This window comes from Acanthochromis polyacanthus, chromosome 5, assembly GCF_021347895.1.
Source record: "Acanthochromis polyacanthus isolate Apoly-LR-REF ecotype Palm Island chromosome 5, KAUST_Apoly_ChrSc, whole genome shotgun sequence".
NCBI lineage: Eukaryota > Metazoa > Chordata > Actinopteri > Pomacentridae > Acanthochromis > Acanthochromis polyacanthus.
The window spans coordinates 9541410-9560439 of record NC_067117.1 but is presented as its reverse complement, the minus strand read 5'-3'; the positions used below and the strand labels follow the sequence as shown (position 1 = coordinate 9560439).

Genomic DNA, 19030 nt, shown 5'->3' with positions numbered 1-19030 from the left:
ATCTCTGGGAACTCCTTCAAGACTGTCGGAAAACCATTTCAGGTGACTACCTCATGAAGATCATGGAGAGAATGCCAAGAATGTCCATCCATCCATTCTCTATACACCGCTTTATCCTCACTAGGGTCGCGGGGGGTGCTGGAGCCTATCCCAGCTGACTCGGGTGAAGGCAGGGGACACCCTGGACAGGTCGCCAGTCTGTCTCAGGGCTACATATACAGATAAACAATCACACTCACATTCACACCTACGGGCAATTTAGAGTTATCAATCAACCTCAGCATATTTTTGGACTGTGGGAGGAAGCCGGAGTACCCGGAGAAAACCCACGCATGCACAGGGAGAACATGCAAACTCCATGCAGAAAGATCCCAGGGCCACCCCGGGATTTGAACCAGGGATCTTCTGGCTGCAAGGCAAAAGTGCTAACCACTACAACCACTGTGCAACCCTGTCAAGAATGTGCAAAGCAGTATTCAAAGCAAAGGGTGGCTATTTTGAAGAATCTGAAATACACTACACTACATAATTCCACATGTGTTCATTCATAGTGTTGATGTCTCCAGTGAGAAGGCAAGGAAACTGCAGTTGTAATATTGAAGTAATTCATCCACACGTTTGATTCAGAAACCGATTCTGAAGAAGAATAATGACACTAAAAGCTGCACCCTGCGGATTGAAGGGGCTGGTTCCTTCAATTCATTATATATGAAACCCTAGAAGTCTGAATGTGTGTTTATAAAATGGATGGGTTCTCTGCAACTTTAAGATGGAAATACTCTGGCATTGAACTAACTGCTTGTGTCATTCATAACATGTATTTCAGGATATAAAAGAACACCATATGGACATGTTAACAAGGTAAAAACTTGATCTTGGTCTTCAAGTATAAACTAGTACAAGCTACTGAATGTTAGAAAGTAAGGAGCACCTTAATAGGGAAACATGGTGAGCTATGCAAGTGATCATTTCAATGTCTTTTCAAGAATTTGCACTGCAAATGTAGAAAAAAAAAGTTTGCTATTAATAGTGGTAGCATATTTGGTAGTGTGTACAAGTAGCTGTAGTAAGAGGTGTCTGGCACCGTTTTAGACAAAGCCACGTCAGCTGTGATTTACTCTTTGGCGTGCAGTTTTATTGGATTGTAGCCCCAAAAAGAGTTAGGAAACACACACACATACACACAGTGAAAAGCTCCAACTCTACAGGAACTGCTCCAGCCCAGACAGGGGCTGAATTGTTTTGTTTCCATAGTGACCTGGCAGCACACAGCTGACTGCGGCAGGAATACACACAGACAGACATGCACTTGCTCACACACACACACACACACACACACACACACACACACACACACACACACACACACACACACAGAAGACAAAGACAGACACACACATATTAAAGTGAACGCACATAGATGGACGGAGAGACTCACAAAAGGGGGAGAGATGTGGGGGAGGAAGAGCAGGAAGGAAGGGAGAGGAGGTAAGACAGAGGAGAGGAGTAGCGGGAGAAGTGAAATAGGAGTAGGCTGGAAAGAAAGGAGTAGAAGGCAGATAAGTAAATGCAAAACAGAGAAGGGAAAAGATGTGTGGGTGGGATTAAAACATATTCACCAGTTTCACTACATGACCTTTATCCTTGCCTCAGCGAAGAATCATCTTTCTCAACTCATGTTGTTCATTGTCCAACTACACAGCCTTTATACAATCCCTATCAAACCCTATGAAACCTCTGCGCAGACCGAATAATCTCATCAGTCACACAGACAGAAACATGACACCTTAAGATGGGGTGGAACGCCATACTTTTTTTTTTCTGTCAGAGCGTAGGTGGAGAAAACTTTTAGTGCACAAGCTAGCCAACTCCCTCCCTCCCCCCGCTGCCTTGGTCTCTCCCTCTGTCTTCACATGAAAGTGATAGATCTGGGGCTTTATGACCTCTTTATAGACACAAAGACTGCATTGAGATCAGGGGAGAATGAGAGAGCGAACCAGCCCTCCACTCATCACAACACCCTTTCTTCAGTGCTGCATTTCCTCTACTTATAACCCCCCTGACTACCACCCCCCAAACTCTCTCTTTAAAAAAAAAACAAAAAAAAAACTTTCTCTCTGTCTAAATTGTGGTTTTCTCTCCTTTCTCCCCCGGTCTTACACCAGTGTACACCAACCAATCACATCACCGGACGCTGCTAACCACATTGGCCAGTTGGCTAGGCACCAATGACAACGCAGTAAAAAAAAACAACACGAAGGGCAATTTCTCCCATCCCACTTGGCTGATTTAGGATTTGTGGACCCTTCAACAACCCATCTACACACACGCACAGACACACACATACAGCAGTGGTGGGAGCTAATTCCACTCATACGACAGTTACTGACATCAATGAGCAACTGCTGCCTGATTGTTACCATATGGTTTTTACCAGCTTTTCTGTGTGTGTGTGTCTCTTCAGTATTCCTCGAGGAACAACATTTCAACACAGCTCCACTGACTTAACAATGTGGAAAAGGGAGCGATGGGAATCCCCCTATTTCTGCTAAGGCTGCAATTTGTGTTTCAAAACAATGTTGTCACATAGTAACCAAGTATAATCTGACAAGTAATTCAGAACCTCCTTATCTGTGTTTGCATTTCCATTTTTCTAGCAAGCTGGAGTTTAACATTAAAACACCATTTTGGACTTGCCAATACATAATTTGAAGTAGACAGTTACAGTCTGAGCCACTTACAATGGGGGAGCAGGCGGTGCATTTGTCGAAGGCCAGGCTGGCAGGCAGGACGTTGTCGAACCTCGACAGAAAGCCTCGTATCTGTGGAGGAGAAATCAGCCCTATTGAAAAAACCACATCATTTATAGATACTTCATGTTTAAACAATGTAAAGACAAATAACTTCAACCACAATGACACATGTTGACAGAAACAGAAAACAACAAAGAACAAAAATCAGTATTTGGTGAGATGTGCTGTGTTAAGCAAGAGATCTCAAACAAACAGTCTTTAATATGTGAGAAATAGTACCAAAAGTAACTCTAGTACAGTAGTAAACATGGGAATGAAAAAGCAGCAAGACTTTCTGTGTTTTCTGTGTTTCAAAGTAAAGCACAGAGCGCCCTCTGGTGTCACAGAGGAAACAACCACCTCAGATAAACCTTTTCATCACCGCTGAAAACCTTCACTTCTAATTATAGCTAATTACCTTCATTACTGTCTAAAGAGCGCCTTCCAAACACACACATGTACACACACACACCAGCAACTCTTCAGTGACACGTGTTGAAACACCACTCATCACCAATATATTCCTTTCATCGCTTCCCTCCTCCCACATCCTCCTGTCTTTTAATAAAAGCTTCAGCATATTATGCTTTCTGGTGACGTACATAGACCAGAGCCTGAAATGACTTCCTGGCTGTAATTAACTGGTGGTGAAACCGTCAAATAAATCGAACATTTATGACCAATTATTGCACATGCACAGCAAGTGAACAAGGTGAAAATTAAAAGCTTCTGGGCTCTCAGCTGAGATAGTTGGATACAAACGCCATGACTTCTTCACGCACCCTGATGTCGCTGCTTGCTCGAGGGACAAACTGAAGCTATCGGGTTAAGATGTGCATCCCAAACTAAGTGCCTGATAATGAAGTATAATTGGTACAGTGCTTCAAAAGAAAAAAATCAGTTCATCACAGCTGCACAACTCATTTTATTTCGCAAATGTTTTCTTCATTCACTTCTTGTCTTTTATATCTTTTTAGCAGTTTGCTCATGATTTCAATTAAAATGGTGTAGTCAAGGACATGCAAAAAAACAATTAAACAGGAAATCCAACCACAAAAAAGAGACTTCGGATATAACATTAATGTGAGAAGAAAGCTGGGAGAGTAAATACGTCCAGTGAATGAAGTAACAAATGAACGGGTGAGTGGAAGAGTACTCCAAAGGGTGAGCGTGGGCAAGTGAGATGGACTTCAACAGACTCGCAGCTCCACATAAAACCCATGGCCTTTACAGAGAGCAGAGTAAAGGAGTCCAGATTTCCCTTTCAGCTAGCAATAGCATCGTTCTCATTTGTTGATCGTAAAAAACATGGAGCGTTAAGCACTGCTCATTAGACTGACTGTATGGCATCTAAGACAGTCTTGATTTTAAAATCATCCTACTGTTGCTTTTTATTTACGTCACAGGGATAAAGATGCATTATTTCCACTAATAATGATCATTTATAGCTTTGAAAGAAGAATATGAATATCTTTTTCTTATTCTTTTTTTTTTGATAAGCTGTTCCTTAAAACTCTGATATACAAACGCACCCAAAAACAAGCAGAGCAGATTTCCATAACTGACAATGGCAGCAACCATATATTTACAAGCCAAAAAAAATGTTTTAGTTGTAATATCACTTGCACTTCCTTTGCCAGTAATTTGGACATGAATAAGACATTGTGCAGTTTTTGCAAATCACCACCAGATGTCACTGTGGCACCACAGAAATAAGAACCTCTCTGACTGCAGTGTGCTGTAAAGGCATAGACTGCTGGGCCAACATGCATTCCAGGCATGATATACACAAGCTCACAGGACAAATAGATTCCCTCCCTCGAGCAATTTATTTACTTTGCATCTGTCTCTCCCTCTCTCTGCAGTCATCATTATCCCACCATCTCTCTGTGTGTGACTGCACATATAAGACGCCATTTTTGCGTGCCATTTTTCCAAGAGCTATTTGGCTGAAATGCCACGAGCAGCGGAGGTGTCAAGCAAATTACAGGAATTCAGATTCCCAGGATGATGAATACCGATGATGATGCAAATAGGGGTGGCGTGATGCAGCAGTCAGTCAGCCGAGAGCACAGTTCAAATGTACGCAAATGAATCTAGTTTCTGTATTTTTAATAACCCTCCCCAATACAATATACAATCATCATTTCAGTTACGTCTATTATGTTTTGAAAATGTTATGCATTGTCTGACTGTAAAATATTCTGTGGAAAAGTAAGGCTGTGTTATTTACTTGCATTTTCAGCAGAACCGCCTTCAGGTTTTGGATTAATAACGTTTTTGTTGATTTTTCATACACTGTTTATTTTGACTTTTTCTCTGTTTTTGGTTGTCATTGAAAAATCATTCACATCTCTGGCCTAGTATCAATACTACTTTTAGTAATTGATCTTAAAAGGCGACCGATCCAATCTCACCCCTTGCAGGGTTTTGGGGAAAGGATCCATAAAAACACATCCACACAATAGCCACTCCACAAAATTGTCTGTGTATTTGCAAGAAAATCTCGCAAATGCACAAAAACGATGATTCAGAGAAGCACACGTACACATGCACCCATTTCTACTTCTGAGCATTCAAATTTATAAAGGGCTGAATGGGATTCACTACTACAGCTAAAGAGCAAAGACATGCATATCTGCAACTACAGTTTGCATGTCATAAAATCTCTTTTTCTCGCAGTTAATGGGATGCATACGCTTAGTCAGAGTAAGATCTCTAATTATGATGGTTTAAAGGCATGAAGAGTCTCCTCATTAGGAACCATGAGTCATGTTTGATCTTTTAAATCAAAAACATTCACCGACCATTAAAGTGATCAATCAAAAAACCTATGTGCAGGTAATATATATATATATAAAAACACTTCTGTTCAAATGACGAGATATTCATTTTCAAATTTAACAATAATGAATCACTAAAAACAGCTTCAAACCATGCCACAGAGTTGCCACATAAACTACTAGAGTAGAAGTCTCATTTTAAATAATTTAGTATTAAAGTAAGCTGTTGTATTGCAGAACACTACATTATAATGATTTCTCTTTCTAGTTATTCAGCACATAATGAGAGATGGCAAAAAATGCCCCTTTTCACTTGCAGAATATAATTAACACATAAGCCTTTCTCGATGTGCTGAATGCTGAGACACTCATGAATACAGCTGCCTCTCTCGCCTTTTCAAAACTGCACTTACAGTGAAATGCAGCTTGTTCAGAACGTTAAAGTAACATCTCAGGCTCCTTCACCGAGATCTGGTTAAATCATTCAACACGTACCTTGTTGCCACTTGTTACCTTGTAAATATCACTGAGGGTTTTGCACTCTCAGGATGTAGACTCTTGGTTACTTTAAAGATTAATAAAAAAAAAAAGAAGAAGAAGGAAAAAAAGAAACAAGCACCAGTGTTTTCTTCACCATCTCTGTGCAACACTGCTTCCCCTGAAATTACCTTAGAAAGCAAGTGAAGAAAAATAACTCATTTTCTACTACAAAATGTAATTATGAGCTTGTTGATATATTCTCTGGGGATAAATTTCACCCTGTTTCAGACATTACTAGGGCATTTCCAAAAATTAGCACATGGTACAAACTTTTTTTTCCCCCTAATTTGATTCAAAAAAGTAACCTTTCATATATTCGACATCCATTACAAATGAAGCGTCATACTTCAAGCGTTTTTTGTTTTCATTCTGATAATTATCGCTCATAGCTCATGATTACGATTTTTTTTTTGTTTAGATGCACTGGTACTGTCATCATTTCATTCTTTTGGTAGTTCGCCTATTCACCACCACCCAGCTGTAGGTGAATAGGTGAACAGCAAACTAAAACACGTGAGACGGCCTGTGTGTGTTACCTGATGTGGCACAAGACCCAGAGAGGTGGGAGGTTCATTCATTCTGTCTTCACTGCTACTGGCAACCGCATAGCCTCTGTAGGTGGAGAGAAAGAGGGAAATATTCATATCCTTTTTGACAAAAATGGAACTGGAATTTGGGCAATTTTGGCAACATTTCTTCTTGTCATGGAAAATATAACCATTTAAAATTTCTGATTAAATTTGAGAGAAACAGAGAAGAAAAAGGCAGGAAACTTCCCTAAACAACATCCAGAATTTTTGCATATCAAATACGAATGTGAATTTTGCAACCTATAATGAGACCTGAGAGACTCTGTTCACTTCAACAGTAAGAGGTTTTGCATTTTACATGAGATCTGGAAGCTCCTGCTAAAGATTTTTACTCTCTGTGGACAATAATAATAATAACGAAACATCACATCTCACACCGAGCAGGCAGTGGTTTTGCAAAGTCAGAAAAGTCTGTCAAACTGCCGCAACATTAATCCCTATGTGCCGATTTTCTAAAGCTCATGATGGTTACAATGCAAGATTCCACGGGAAAGCTGATGTATGGGACTTAAGGGGATAAAGAGATGGAGGAGGAGGGTATAAAGAAAGGGGGAAAACACAGCTATGATGCGAAAACAAGGACACACAGAGGACCAATGCAAGACAGGGAGATCTTAGAGTATTGGAAGGAGCTACGCAACCACAGAAGTAAAGGGAACACATGAAAACTCTCCTTTGCTTTCTAAGCTTTTTATCCAGGACGGAAAGACCAGCTCTGTACAGCTCAGAATGTCTGCAAACATTCTGAAAAGAAATTGCTGTCTTATCAGGCCCAGCAAGCGGCCACTTCACTATGATTTTCCACAGTAAAAGACACACAGTTCCATTTCCACAAAGACACACCCATACACACAGAAACACACTTAACAGGTACTAAAACATCCACATCAGTGAAACACACATCTGAAGAGTCGGAATTAAGGAGCGAGCACAGGTGGTAAAGAGAACTTCAGAGCTGACTAAAACATAATGTTTGAGCTTTTGAAGCATGAAAACAAGAAAAGCCTGGCAGAGCTGCGCTACGGCCATTTTACCAACAATACCTGCAGCACCACGGGACCTCAGCTGTGGTGCTGCGACATCAAAAAACACAACATCTCTCTTAGTTTAAAGCCGGGAGTGAGGTTGAGTGAAGCTCCTGTGCGAGTACTTCAGACAGCTGCTGGTGATCTGTGTTGCTTACTGTGGTAGATGAGCACCTGACCCCTAAAAGTACTTGCAAGGATGTTTTTTTGCACTCAAGTTTTGAATGTGGAGTCGCAATATGAAGGAGTGGGCTTGTTTTTTTAACCCCAGGCAAGATGTACTAGTGAAGTAAACGTGTTACGCTGCACAAATAAACTCAAGCAGCTATCAGGGATTATCCAGAAGTACAGGTCAGAGACTTGAGTATGTGCTACCTTAGAATATTCGGGCATGAAGTCCGGGCAAAGACGGCACCGGTGGAGCTGCAGTCTGTTTTGTACAGCTGTGCTTATATCTATAAATTTGTGTTTCTTTCTGAGTCTTAAGCAGTTTATAATATTCCGTGAATAGTTTTTATGCCAGAAAAGTTAAAAGTTCAGTGTTACATGTGTTTCCCTGACTCTGATTCTACAATCAGTCAGGGATTCAGCAGCTGGAACAAAGTAATTTCCTGCAAAGACTCAAAGTATCTACACACGTGGACAAAATTGTTGGTACCCCTCAGTTAAAGAAGGAAAAACCCACAATTCTCACTGAAATAACTTGAAACTCACAAAAGTAACAATAAATAAAAATTTATTGAAAATTAAATAATCAAAATCAGCCATCACTTTTGAATTGTTGATTAACATAATTATTTAAAAAAACAAACTAATGAAATAGGGCTGGACAAAAATGATGGTACCCATAACTTAATATTTTGTTGCACAACCTTTTGAGGCAATCACTGCAATTAAACGATTTCTGTATTTGTCAATGAGCGTTCTGCAGCTGTCAACAGGTATTTTGGCCCACTCCTCATGAGCAAACAGCTCCAGTTGTCTCAGGTTTGATGGGTGTCTTCTCCAAATGGCATGTTTCAGCTCCTTCCACATATGTTCAATGGGATTCAGATCTGGGCTCATAGAAGGCCACTTTAGAATAGTCCAACGCTTTTCTCTCAGCCATTCTTGGGTGTTTTTGGCTGTGTGTTTTGGATCGTTGTCCTGTTGGAAGACCCATGACCTGCGACTGAGACCAAGCTTTCTGACACTAGGCAGCACATTTCTCTCCAGAATGCCTTCATAGTCTTCAGATTTCATCGTACCTTGCACACTTTCAAGACACCCTGTGCCAGATGCAGCAAAGCAGCCCCAAAACATTACTGAGCCTCCTCCATGTTTCACCGTAGGGACAGTGTTCTTTTCTTCGTATGCTTGCTTTTTGAGTCTATGAACATAGAGTTGATGTGCCTTACCAAAAAGCTCCAGTTTGGTCTCATCTGTCCAAAGGACATTCTCCCAGAAGCTTTGTGGCTTGTCAACATGCATTTTTGCAAATTCCAGTCTGGCTTTTTTATGAGTTTTTTTCAGCAGTGGTGTCCTCCTTGGTCGTCTCCCATGAAGTCCACTTTGGCTCAAACAACGACGAATGGTGCGATCTGACACTGATGTACCTTGGCCTTGGAGTTCACCTTTAATTTCTTTGGAGGTTGCTCTGGGCTCTTTGGATACAATTCCAACGATCCGTCTCTTCAATTTGTCATCAATTTTCCTCTTGCGGCCACGTCCAGGGAGGTTGGCTACTGTCCCGTGGGTCTTGAACTTCTGAATAATATGAGCCACTGTTGTCACAGGAACTTCAAGCTGTTTAGAGATGGTCTTATAGCCTTTACCTTTAAGATGTTTGTCTATATTTTTTTTCGGATGTCCTGGGACAATTCTCTCCTTCGCTTTCTCTTGTCCATGTTCAGTGTGGTACACACCTTTTCACCAAACAGCAGGGTGACTACTTGTCTCCCTTTAAATAGGCAGACTGACTGATTATGAGTTTGGAAACACCTGTGATGTCAATTAAATGACACACCTGAGTTAATCATGTCACTCTGGTCAAATAGTTTTCAATCTTTTATAGAGGTACCATCATTTTTGTCCAGGCCTGTTTCATTAGTTTGTTTTTTTTAAATAATTATGTTATCAACAATTCAAAAGTAATGGCTGTTTTTGATTATTTCATTTTCAATAAATTTTTATTTATTGTTACTTTTGTGAGTTTCAAGTGATTTCAGTGAGAATTGTGGGTTTTTCCTTCTTTAACTGAGGGGTACCAACAATTTTGTCCACGTGTGTATCTGCTAACCTATCTTTCTTGTTATCTAGTTAGCAATTTTCTCAGCACTGGGAAAAGTCAGATTGAGGCTCACTATGAACAATCAGGACTATTTTCATGCTTTCTTAATGGTAGAAAAATGAATATGTGCTTCTTAGCAAAGATTTTAAAAAGGTGGACCTTCAATTAGTTCAGTGCACCTTCTACTGCTCCTTCAGATCTTAGTAAAGCCTTGAGTCATCTCTAGCACTCATTTTAAATAGCCTGCATTCCCAATTCTTGCCTTGCCTTTGGTATTAATTGCTAGCAAGCACACACACTCTGTGGAACATCTCTGTGCTCAAGACTCTCTCCTCTAAATGCTTGGCCACATCAGTATTACTACTACAACAGTTCCTTTTATCTAGCCAGCATAACTTTGACCATGCTTACCCTTCACTGTGCTGTAGAATGGACACCATCATCTCAACAGCCAGGGCTCCAGCAATCATGGCAAGGCCCGGTCGGCTGACTGTGCACTGCTGATCCAGGGTCCGGTCTCTAGTTGACTGTTTACGACCAAATACAACAGCGGAGTAAACAAGGGGCAAAAGAAAAACAGCAGTGGCATCGATGAACGGAATCATTTCCAGACAACATTCTACAAACACAGATTTCATCCACTCAAACCTGAGCGGTTTTCCTCAAGAACGACAAGAAGAGTGGAGATGAGAAATCATGGCACATTGACTAATACGGGTACTTTCAGCTTGTGCCCACCCGTGACCCTGTAAAAGGACAAGCAGCGATAGCTAATGAGTAGACGGACCATTAGTGTCCGTACCAAACTGCATGGCACTTCATGTAATATTACACAGAGACCGAAGAACTGGATCAACAGCCAGCAGAAGGAACGGTGAACTTATGAGCTCCATACGACGAGCATGGCCTTTAAAAATTTTAAGTGTAATCGCTACAGTAAGTAGCAACCTTGTTCAAAGACTACACTGCAGCTAAACTTGACATTTTCAACATGTTTCACTGAGTATAAGAGTTGGTCAAACAGTATGTGCTTGACAATTAACTAACGCCACTTGTGCCCTCATTCCATCATTTATATCTATTTATTCATTCACCAATCTCAAACTCATATCTCCATTTAAAACTTAGCACACAGTGAGCTGGAGCCGCATGGCAATTATAGGAGAGGTTCTAGCTGAACAGAGCAAGGTTCCAACAACTGTCTGTGGTCTCAAATCACCGATTAACAGTCTTCATACATTACACTGATCATAAGGTCACAAGAGAGGAGAAGATGAAAATGATGAAAAGTGTCAGGGGATGCAGTCAGAATGTGGGTGGTGAGAAAAGTGTGATTTTCACAAGTGGAAAGGTCGTGGCGGTCATTTCTCCCTTCTTCTTAACAACATGATTACACATGGGATTTTAGAAAGCTATAGATTTCAGCATAGGAAAATGTTCACAAGGAAATCCAGACCGTCTTCCTAGAAAATGTGAAAATAATCAATGATTCAGCTGAAACCTGCAATCTAAACCTTGATCAACAGATATTTTGATGACTTGGTGGAAGAAGACGAAGTTTTAAACATAATATTTATACCATGTTTGCAGCTGTCGCACAGACCAACACATATTTAGAGTAATTTTATGAGCTACACAAGTTTAAGCCCAATATTGGCTCTCTTCAGTCTCCAAAAACTATTAAATGCTGGAGAAACATCTCAACAAATCCTATCTGCCGTCTACTAATTCCTAAATGTTTCCATTATCATGTATATCTGTACTGTAATGCAATGAGTGAGTTCACGAGTTAAGTGTTAGTTTGTTATCAGTGCGTTTTCCTCACATCTCCTGGTGCAACGACATCGTTGCAGAAGTAGCATCCCAGCTTGTGTCCTGGGATGTTGGAGAACAGAGAGGATCCTGGGGCCGAGGGTTGCAGAGCCGGCCGGTGTGGAGGACGAAGAGGAAGCAGAGGAACAAGAAGGAGAGGAGTCGGCCCCTGAGGAAACACTCTGACTGACGGGAGGTTTCTTCAGGCCGTGGCGCATCACAACAAACGTGTCAAAGCCCAGGGCAGCATTTACCACTAGCTGACAAGAGACAGATTGCAATTATGGTGAGTTGTCGTAATAAAAGGGCTTCACAAAGCAGTGGTAATGACAGATTTTAGTAGCTTTGGTTTGATTAGGGACAATTTCTGTTTTCTCCTGAATACACACAGCACGTTTCAACCAAATCAAATCAGCTAAATGGCTCGTCCACAGACAATGTGTTCAATCATTTCGAAAAGCAATGACAGAAAACATTAATAAGCTCTTCAAAATTTTGAAAGCCTCCAGACTTCTGGAGATAAAATGGATTCTGAAGGCAATTAGCACCACAGTCTAAAACAGCCTCACGGCATAAATGGCCAACTAACCTCTCAGCTCTGCTGGCCATAAAGAAAACCTAATTAGCAGCCCCAAAAAACACCCCTAACTGCATGAAGCAATATTGGAGTTGGATCAGAGTTACCACTGGAGGCATTACAAGTTCCTGACACCTAATGTTGCCTGGCAACTAATAAAATAAGAAACTGGTAAACACAAAGCGTTGCCAATGCTATCAAGCAGTTTCAGCTTCCTGGAAGTGAAGTGAAAGAGGCTTCCCAATTTCTTAGATTACAGCTTAGAGTAAGTAAAACAAGAATAATTGAAGAAGTTCCTGACATCTCCTGCCCAGGTGATGTACCTAACAGCTTGGGGTGCAATGCAACCTTTAGACCAAAGAGACCTGCAGAAACCCACTATCTTGATTTTCCTTTGACTTATCTAGCGCCACAAACAAAATAATGTACTTAAAAAAACTTACTGACCAAACCCTGTGGTAAAACAAGTTTGCTAAATCAGTCTGTCATGTAGAATGTAAAGTAAAAAAATACTCAATAATGTAATTAAATGCATTGCTGATATTTGACTTTTTGAATCATGTGGCAATCTTATTATCAGCTTTTTTCCAAAAACAGTCTCTGAATATGTCATTTGAGGTCAAAAGAACTCCACAAGCCTACAACCCTCAGGCCCAGACAAATCACCACCTTATAGGGATGTTACAGCTAGTAGTATGAAAGAATCCCCTACATAAATATCCAGTAAACATGAAAGGACAACAGCTTTCATTTGTAGTTTGTTGCTGGTCATTTTGATGAGTGTAAGTGAATATTCATCTTTGTTTAGGTCTCCCCCAGCTCCAAAAAAAACCATCTAGTCTTTGTGGTATTTTATTCCACCAGCTAGTTGCTGAAAACTTGAATGTTAACTGTGGCTAGAAAGAAGGCTAATACAGTAGACCACAAAGCTCCACAGAGCTGCAGAATTGAAAGATAATTCTCCATTTACACATCACTATAGGGGTCTACTTTCACATTGTGTGTGATTATGGCATTCTACATTATATTGAGTTATTAATTGATTGATTTATTTTGTGTCATGCACACAAGCGTGCCAGCTGTTATGAGTTTCACGAGACACCAACATACTAACATTTCAGCAACACATCCAAAGCACACATTATCACGCTGCTCAGTTCTCAAACAAAACGTGCTGCCTTTTATCCCAGGCCTGGCAAAGAAATTTGCCATGAAAAGACTTATATTTAACATGTAAATAATATAAATGAAGCTGTAATTATCCACCTCTGAACCTGATTGTTCTGTTAATTGTACAGACTGTATTGTTTCCTTCCTACCTTCCTCCTGCTGGCAGCGATCACTGTAGGAAGCCATCGGCTCTCTCTGTATCCATCAGTAAAACACCACGTCATGCTCGGAAATAAGTTCTCAGCTGCTCCACATCCTTCTGGGCCTGTGAAAGAGTAGCCTGGGAGAAATTCACAGGGTGGCCAGGCATAGGGATGCTCATATTGTAACCCTCTGCATTCTGCAAAAAAATAAGTGAAAAAGAAAGAAGAGTGACAAAGAGGAAGAGAAAAAGTGTCCACTGCTTACACATTCAGTCCAAATGCAGAGTACCTGAGTACTCCATGGAAATTATTAATGCAAAGTCTATTCAATATCCATCTTCACAATGAGGTTTAAAAAATGTCAAATGTCTTGATTTCAATTTAGCAGCCATTTCTAGACATTCAAATTAGAAAGCCGTAGTTGCAAAAGACAAATATTCAAACATTTTGAAAGCTTTTCATTTAGAAACACATTCTGAGTCAGACAATAAGTTGGATATTGTCCAAAGCATCAGAATAAAAAGGCTTTTTCAGAGACTCTACTGCAGCACTGTCTAAATTCAAAAATATCATTCAAATATTCTTTAGTGAATGCATGTAATTAGACACAATGTTCTAAGGCTGTATAATATGAGCTAATCAGTATCAGTATGCAGATGTAATTACAGTTATCTGCACTACTTCCAGATTTTATGAAGGTGCTTTGAACAGAAAAAGTTTTAGGCGATGGAAAACGTCCAATAAAAATGCTAATTTCTAACATTGTTAGCCAAATACATATTTTGTTTGTTTATCACTGACTGATAACATAAAAATGACTCTCTAGATAGTGCAGTCAGCAGTAGTGTACAAAACTGTGGCTTGAAACATCATTTTAATTCCACAAAAAGTCATGTAAAAAAAACATGACAAGCAAAATGAAATGGGTGCAGCTTTGCCTGTGATAGTTCAATGACTTAATGCCCTTTATTGTCCACCTCCACCTTGCATTACTGTGTCTGTCTCCAGGGACTGGATACTCAAAAATGAGGCAATGGAAATGCCAAGAGTAATTCCTACTCAAGGAGGGACAGAAAAGGGCATGAAAAAAAAGAGATGATGGTGAGATTTTAACAAGAAAGGCCACTTTTCCTGAATCAGTGGATCTTCTGCTTTCACTCCCCACATTTCAGAAGTGGGAGCTGTTAGCCAAGTCTTGAATTTACATTTCACTTTGACGTAAGTGTTGCTAAGCAGTCAGAGGGTGCGATCAGGCTGCAGAGACTGTAATCATACAATATATTTCCACAACAACATCCATAATCTGCAGCCAAAGAAGACAAAAAATATTTCTAATCATGGAAAATTTCTCATGACAATCCACCAATGCTACTGTTGATACCTTCAATGAGCTCTTACCTGAATGTTGACAAAATGTATAAAGAGAGAGCAAAAGAAGCTGGTGCCAAAACTGCAGACTACCCTGTAAATGTCAGATGACAGTATTTGTCCGCAGACAAAATATGAAATCTGTTTTTGACATTTTAAACAGTGACCTTGTTTGAACCACAGTCTCTTTTTACAATTCATGCATGTGTGCACTTTCAGTTCACTGCGCTCACATCTCCTTCTATCTTCACGTAACACTGATCACGCTGTGGTTTTGTGGGAAACAGCAGCACAGAAGAGAGGGCAGGACCAAACCAAAACAGATAAAATAGGAGCAGGTATGGGCAGACAGTTAAGGTGCACAGACTAAGTTTCTAGACATGTCACAGCAGCACAGGGACTCATCAAAGGGCTGAACTGATTCTTACTTCGAGTTGATTCCCAGAGGAAAGGGGAGGAAATAGAGAACGGACAGACGACGTGAGAGACTTGGTATATTAAGTTGATAGCATGACAGTTTTGGTGCTGTTATGTGCAAATGTGCATCTCAAAAGGACATCACAGGTTACTCGTCTCTGACGTCATTATCCCGGCTCGTGTAATCTGTTTTAGGAGCAACTCTTCAAACTTCATGTGCAAACGTGCAAGGGTCTTACCTCACATGAGGTTTAAATCTTACAGAATTCAAGATAAATGCATCACGACCTCAGTGAGTGAATCAGATTATTAGATGTGATGGATGAGGAAAGGCAAGCTGAGGACAGGAGAGCTCAGAAATGGCTCAAAATTAGAGAAGAACCTACAGTTTTCTAAATGCCATGGTTACTGCATAGTCCTCTTTGAAATGATCTAAACAGGAGTAAAAGAGCAATATTTTAAGCATATTTCACGAGTATTCTGAAGTACAGTATAATAAGCTTTAATAAGACATCAGAAAAAGAACACTAATCAAAATAGAGAACACTTTCAGATACCTTCTAGTTATTGGTGTTCATCTGGCACCTGGTGCTAATTTCCTTAATTATCTGACGAACAATATTTAACTAGCAGCCTAACTTTCCAGTTTTCCAGTGACTGACTATGCAAGATGGTGAGCTGTTCTAAAGTGAGTAAAACCCTCTGGCGGCTGGTTGTCCAGATGAAGGCCAAAGGGATGACCTCATCAGCCATAGCAGAAGTTGGCCATTCCAACCTGTGATTTTGGAATACTGTATCTTTACATCACAAACTCATTCAAGTCCTTGAAGAAGGCTGTCGTCCAAGAGACGACAGAATGAAGTGGAGGATCTCAATGGGCAGTCAGTTCAACTCTGCAGCAGCAATTACTTGGCCAGGTTGCTGCATCAACAGGGTACAGATCTGTCTCGTTATACAGCGTCTTAACATCTAACAGCATTTGAACTGAAAGCCCCACTCTGCAGTGACAAACCTCTCATTAGCAGAAAGAATCAAAAGACTAATGTAACCTTTGCTGAGGAGCACGTTGTGTCGACAGAGGAGAGCTGCTCCAAAGTTCACTTTTTTGATGAAAGCAAGTATCATTTATTTTCGATGGAAACATTATGTGTGCTATGAAAGACTGAACACCAAACTATGTTAAGAAGCAAGTGAATGGTGGAGGAGGAAGTGTCATGGTTGAGGAATGGTTTCTGCAGCAGGAGTTGGGCCTGTTATATAGATACATGGTAGAGTGAATGCAAATGTGGATCAAAACTTTTTCGACACCATGTGGTTCCTTCCCTGTGTTCATCAACAAATCAGTCAGCAATTTCGTGCAGTAGAATGCCCCCTATCACAAAATGGGTAAATCCGTTTCTTGAAACTGAAAACATAATGAATGCCAGACCTAAGTCCTTCTAAACCCAATCGAGAACCTCTGGAAAATCCTTGGCAACAAACTTATGGCCAAGGAACCCAATACAGTCACCAAACTGTGGAACAGACTGGAGGAAGAGTGGACCAAAATCACACCAGAGCAGTGTGAGGGACTAGTGATGTCCTGTGGCCTCAGACATACTGAAGTCATTCAAAGCAACGGCCTGTACACTTCCTACTAATTGCTGACTGTTGCAATGTTTAGAAAATGTAGTGTATTCTTTCTCTGTGCTGCAATCATTGTTGTACCCTAACTTTGGTCATTTTGTTTTCTGCAAAATAGCATTTTTTTGTTGAAGTAATTCAACAGCAAAAAAAATCTTTCAACTGTTGAGCAATGACAATAAAATTATTTCTGAAGAAATCAAGTGTTCATGAATTGTTCTCCAATTCAGATCTCTAGTTGTATTTTGTTGTATTCCAAAAATGTCATTACATTCTGTACTCTGCTTTCATAATTTAGCAGTCTTAGGTTGTAAATATTTCAAAAAGAGTTTATTTTACTTCGAGGTGATGCTTTATAAAAAAAAAATTAAAAAAACCTGCAGAAAACTGTAGTGGTAGACTTCGCATAAGAAAGAGGTCTAGACCAATGAAAGAATCCCAAAATATATCTAAAAGGGCAACCTGATGAATAAAGGAAGAGTTGGATATACTGTGAGTTATCTCTGGGGTACCAGTTCCATAAATGACTGCTAGTTCTCTCATTTTTTTACAATTTGGTTTTGGAAGAGATTCAACAATGAGATACAGGTTTAAATTATGATGATGTGTTGCTGTTACTTTTGGAGAACCAGACAAGTTGCAGAATATTTACCATGAATATTGATTGTCTCATCTCGCACTCCCAGAGTTACTTTATATGTCACACACTCAGATTTTCAGTACTCTAAAATCTTCAAATGAAACACAGAGGAGAAGAAAAACATTTTCTAAGTGAACTGTTAATATCTTAGGTGAACACAGACACTGTAATCTACCATGAGGGATCACAAGAAGACAATGATTAATTTTAAGTGGCACCCAAGTCACGACAGCTTACAAACACTGAACAGGATGTTACAGCTAACTGCATAAATAGGATGTACCTTAGACAAACAGGAACTGAATTTAACTTTTTAACTTGGATGATTTCCACACCCCATCAGTACAAGACAGTGGAGGTAGACAATAGGAAAACAATTATGAATGCAAATGGCACACGCTGGACACATGACTCCATTATAAATATGCATTCAGTCTTCAGTGTTCTAAGTGGCTTAATAACGACTGTCCTATTTCACACTAAACAGAGCCTTGCTGTGAGTGTTTGTCTGCATTTTAATTTGCTAATATAGAAGTATCTCCCCAGAGAAGACGGTAATAAACACCAGCATCAATATTCAAATTATATCACAATTCAAATTCATTTCTTCAATCTAAGACACAGGATGCAGTTTGATTAGTTAATAAATAGCCCAAACTCCTGCTGAAAGAAAAAGAAAGAAAATTCAACATAATTAATTCACAGATTCCTACATGAAGCAAATTCAGGTTTCAGTGAAAGCAATGACTTAACCTTCATGTATAAGGAGAGACAACGACATCATCTTCCAGCATTTGACTCACACTCCGATGACTTCCCTCCCCCGGACAGTCCTCAAACTCATACAGAGGCTGCCGAACTGGGTTGGAGTACGAGATCTTTGCATTGTCGACAAATGTGATGTGCCTCACCCATCCCTGGAGAACAAAGACAAACATCATTGTTTTATTTATTATTTTATAATAGCGGCATTTATTGACATCAGCACTGGACCGAGCACAGCTTCAGTGACAAGCTACTGTTCCCTGTGTGCATTTCAAAATCAATACTTAGTGCAATTCAAATTTATCTAAAAAATAAATGAAGCATCAGCGCACAGGTTTTACAGCCTTATTTCTAGTCCAAGTCTAGATATTTCTCATTAACAGCACTCTCTGTTAACAAAAGGTCTTACTGTACTATTAATTTCATTACAGCAGGGTTTTCTTTTTCTTAAACACTGACTGACAGACCATCTGGAAAGGTCCCTATGATCAGTAACTGCATGTAAAAAGATAGACG

General features: G+C 40.0%; 1 protein-coding gene across 1 annotated transcript in view; it reads right to left on the bottom strand.

The window, feature by feature from the left end:
• Nucleotides 1-19030, bottom strand: part of atg7 (ATG7 autophagy related 7 homolog (S. cerevisiae)) — a 71407-nt gene that overhangs the window by 40645 nt on the left and 11732 nt on the right. The window contains 8 exon segments of the mRNA XM_051948185.1: nucleotides 2742-2822; nucleotides 6652-6727; nucleotides 10411-10526; nucleotides 11825-11923; nucleotides 11925-12071; nucleotides 13708-13757; nucleotides 13760-13898; nucleotides 18526-18666. Of these exon segments, the coding sequence (XP_051804145.1) occupies nucleotides 2742-2822; nucleotides 6652-6727; nucleotides 10411-10526; nucleotides 11825-11923; nucleotides 11925-12071; nucleotides 13708-13757; nucleotides 13760-13898; nucleotides 18526-18666 (849 nt within the window).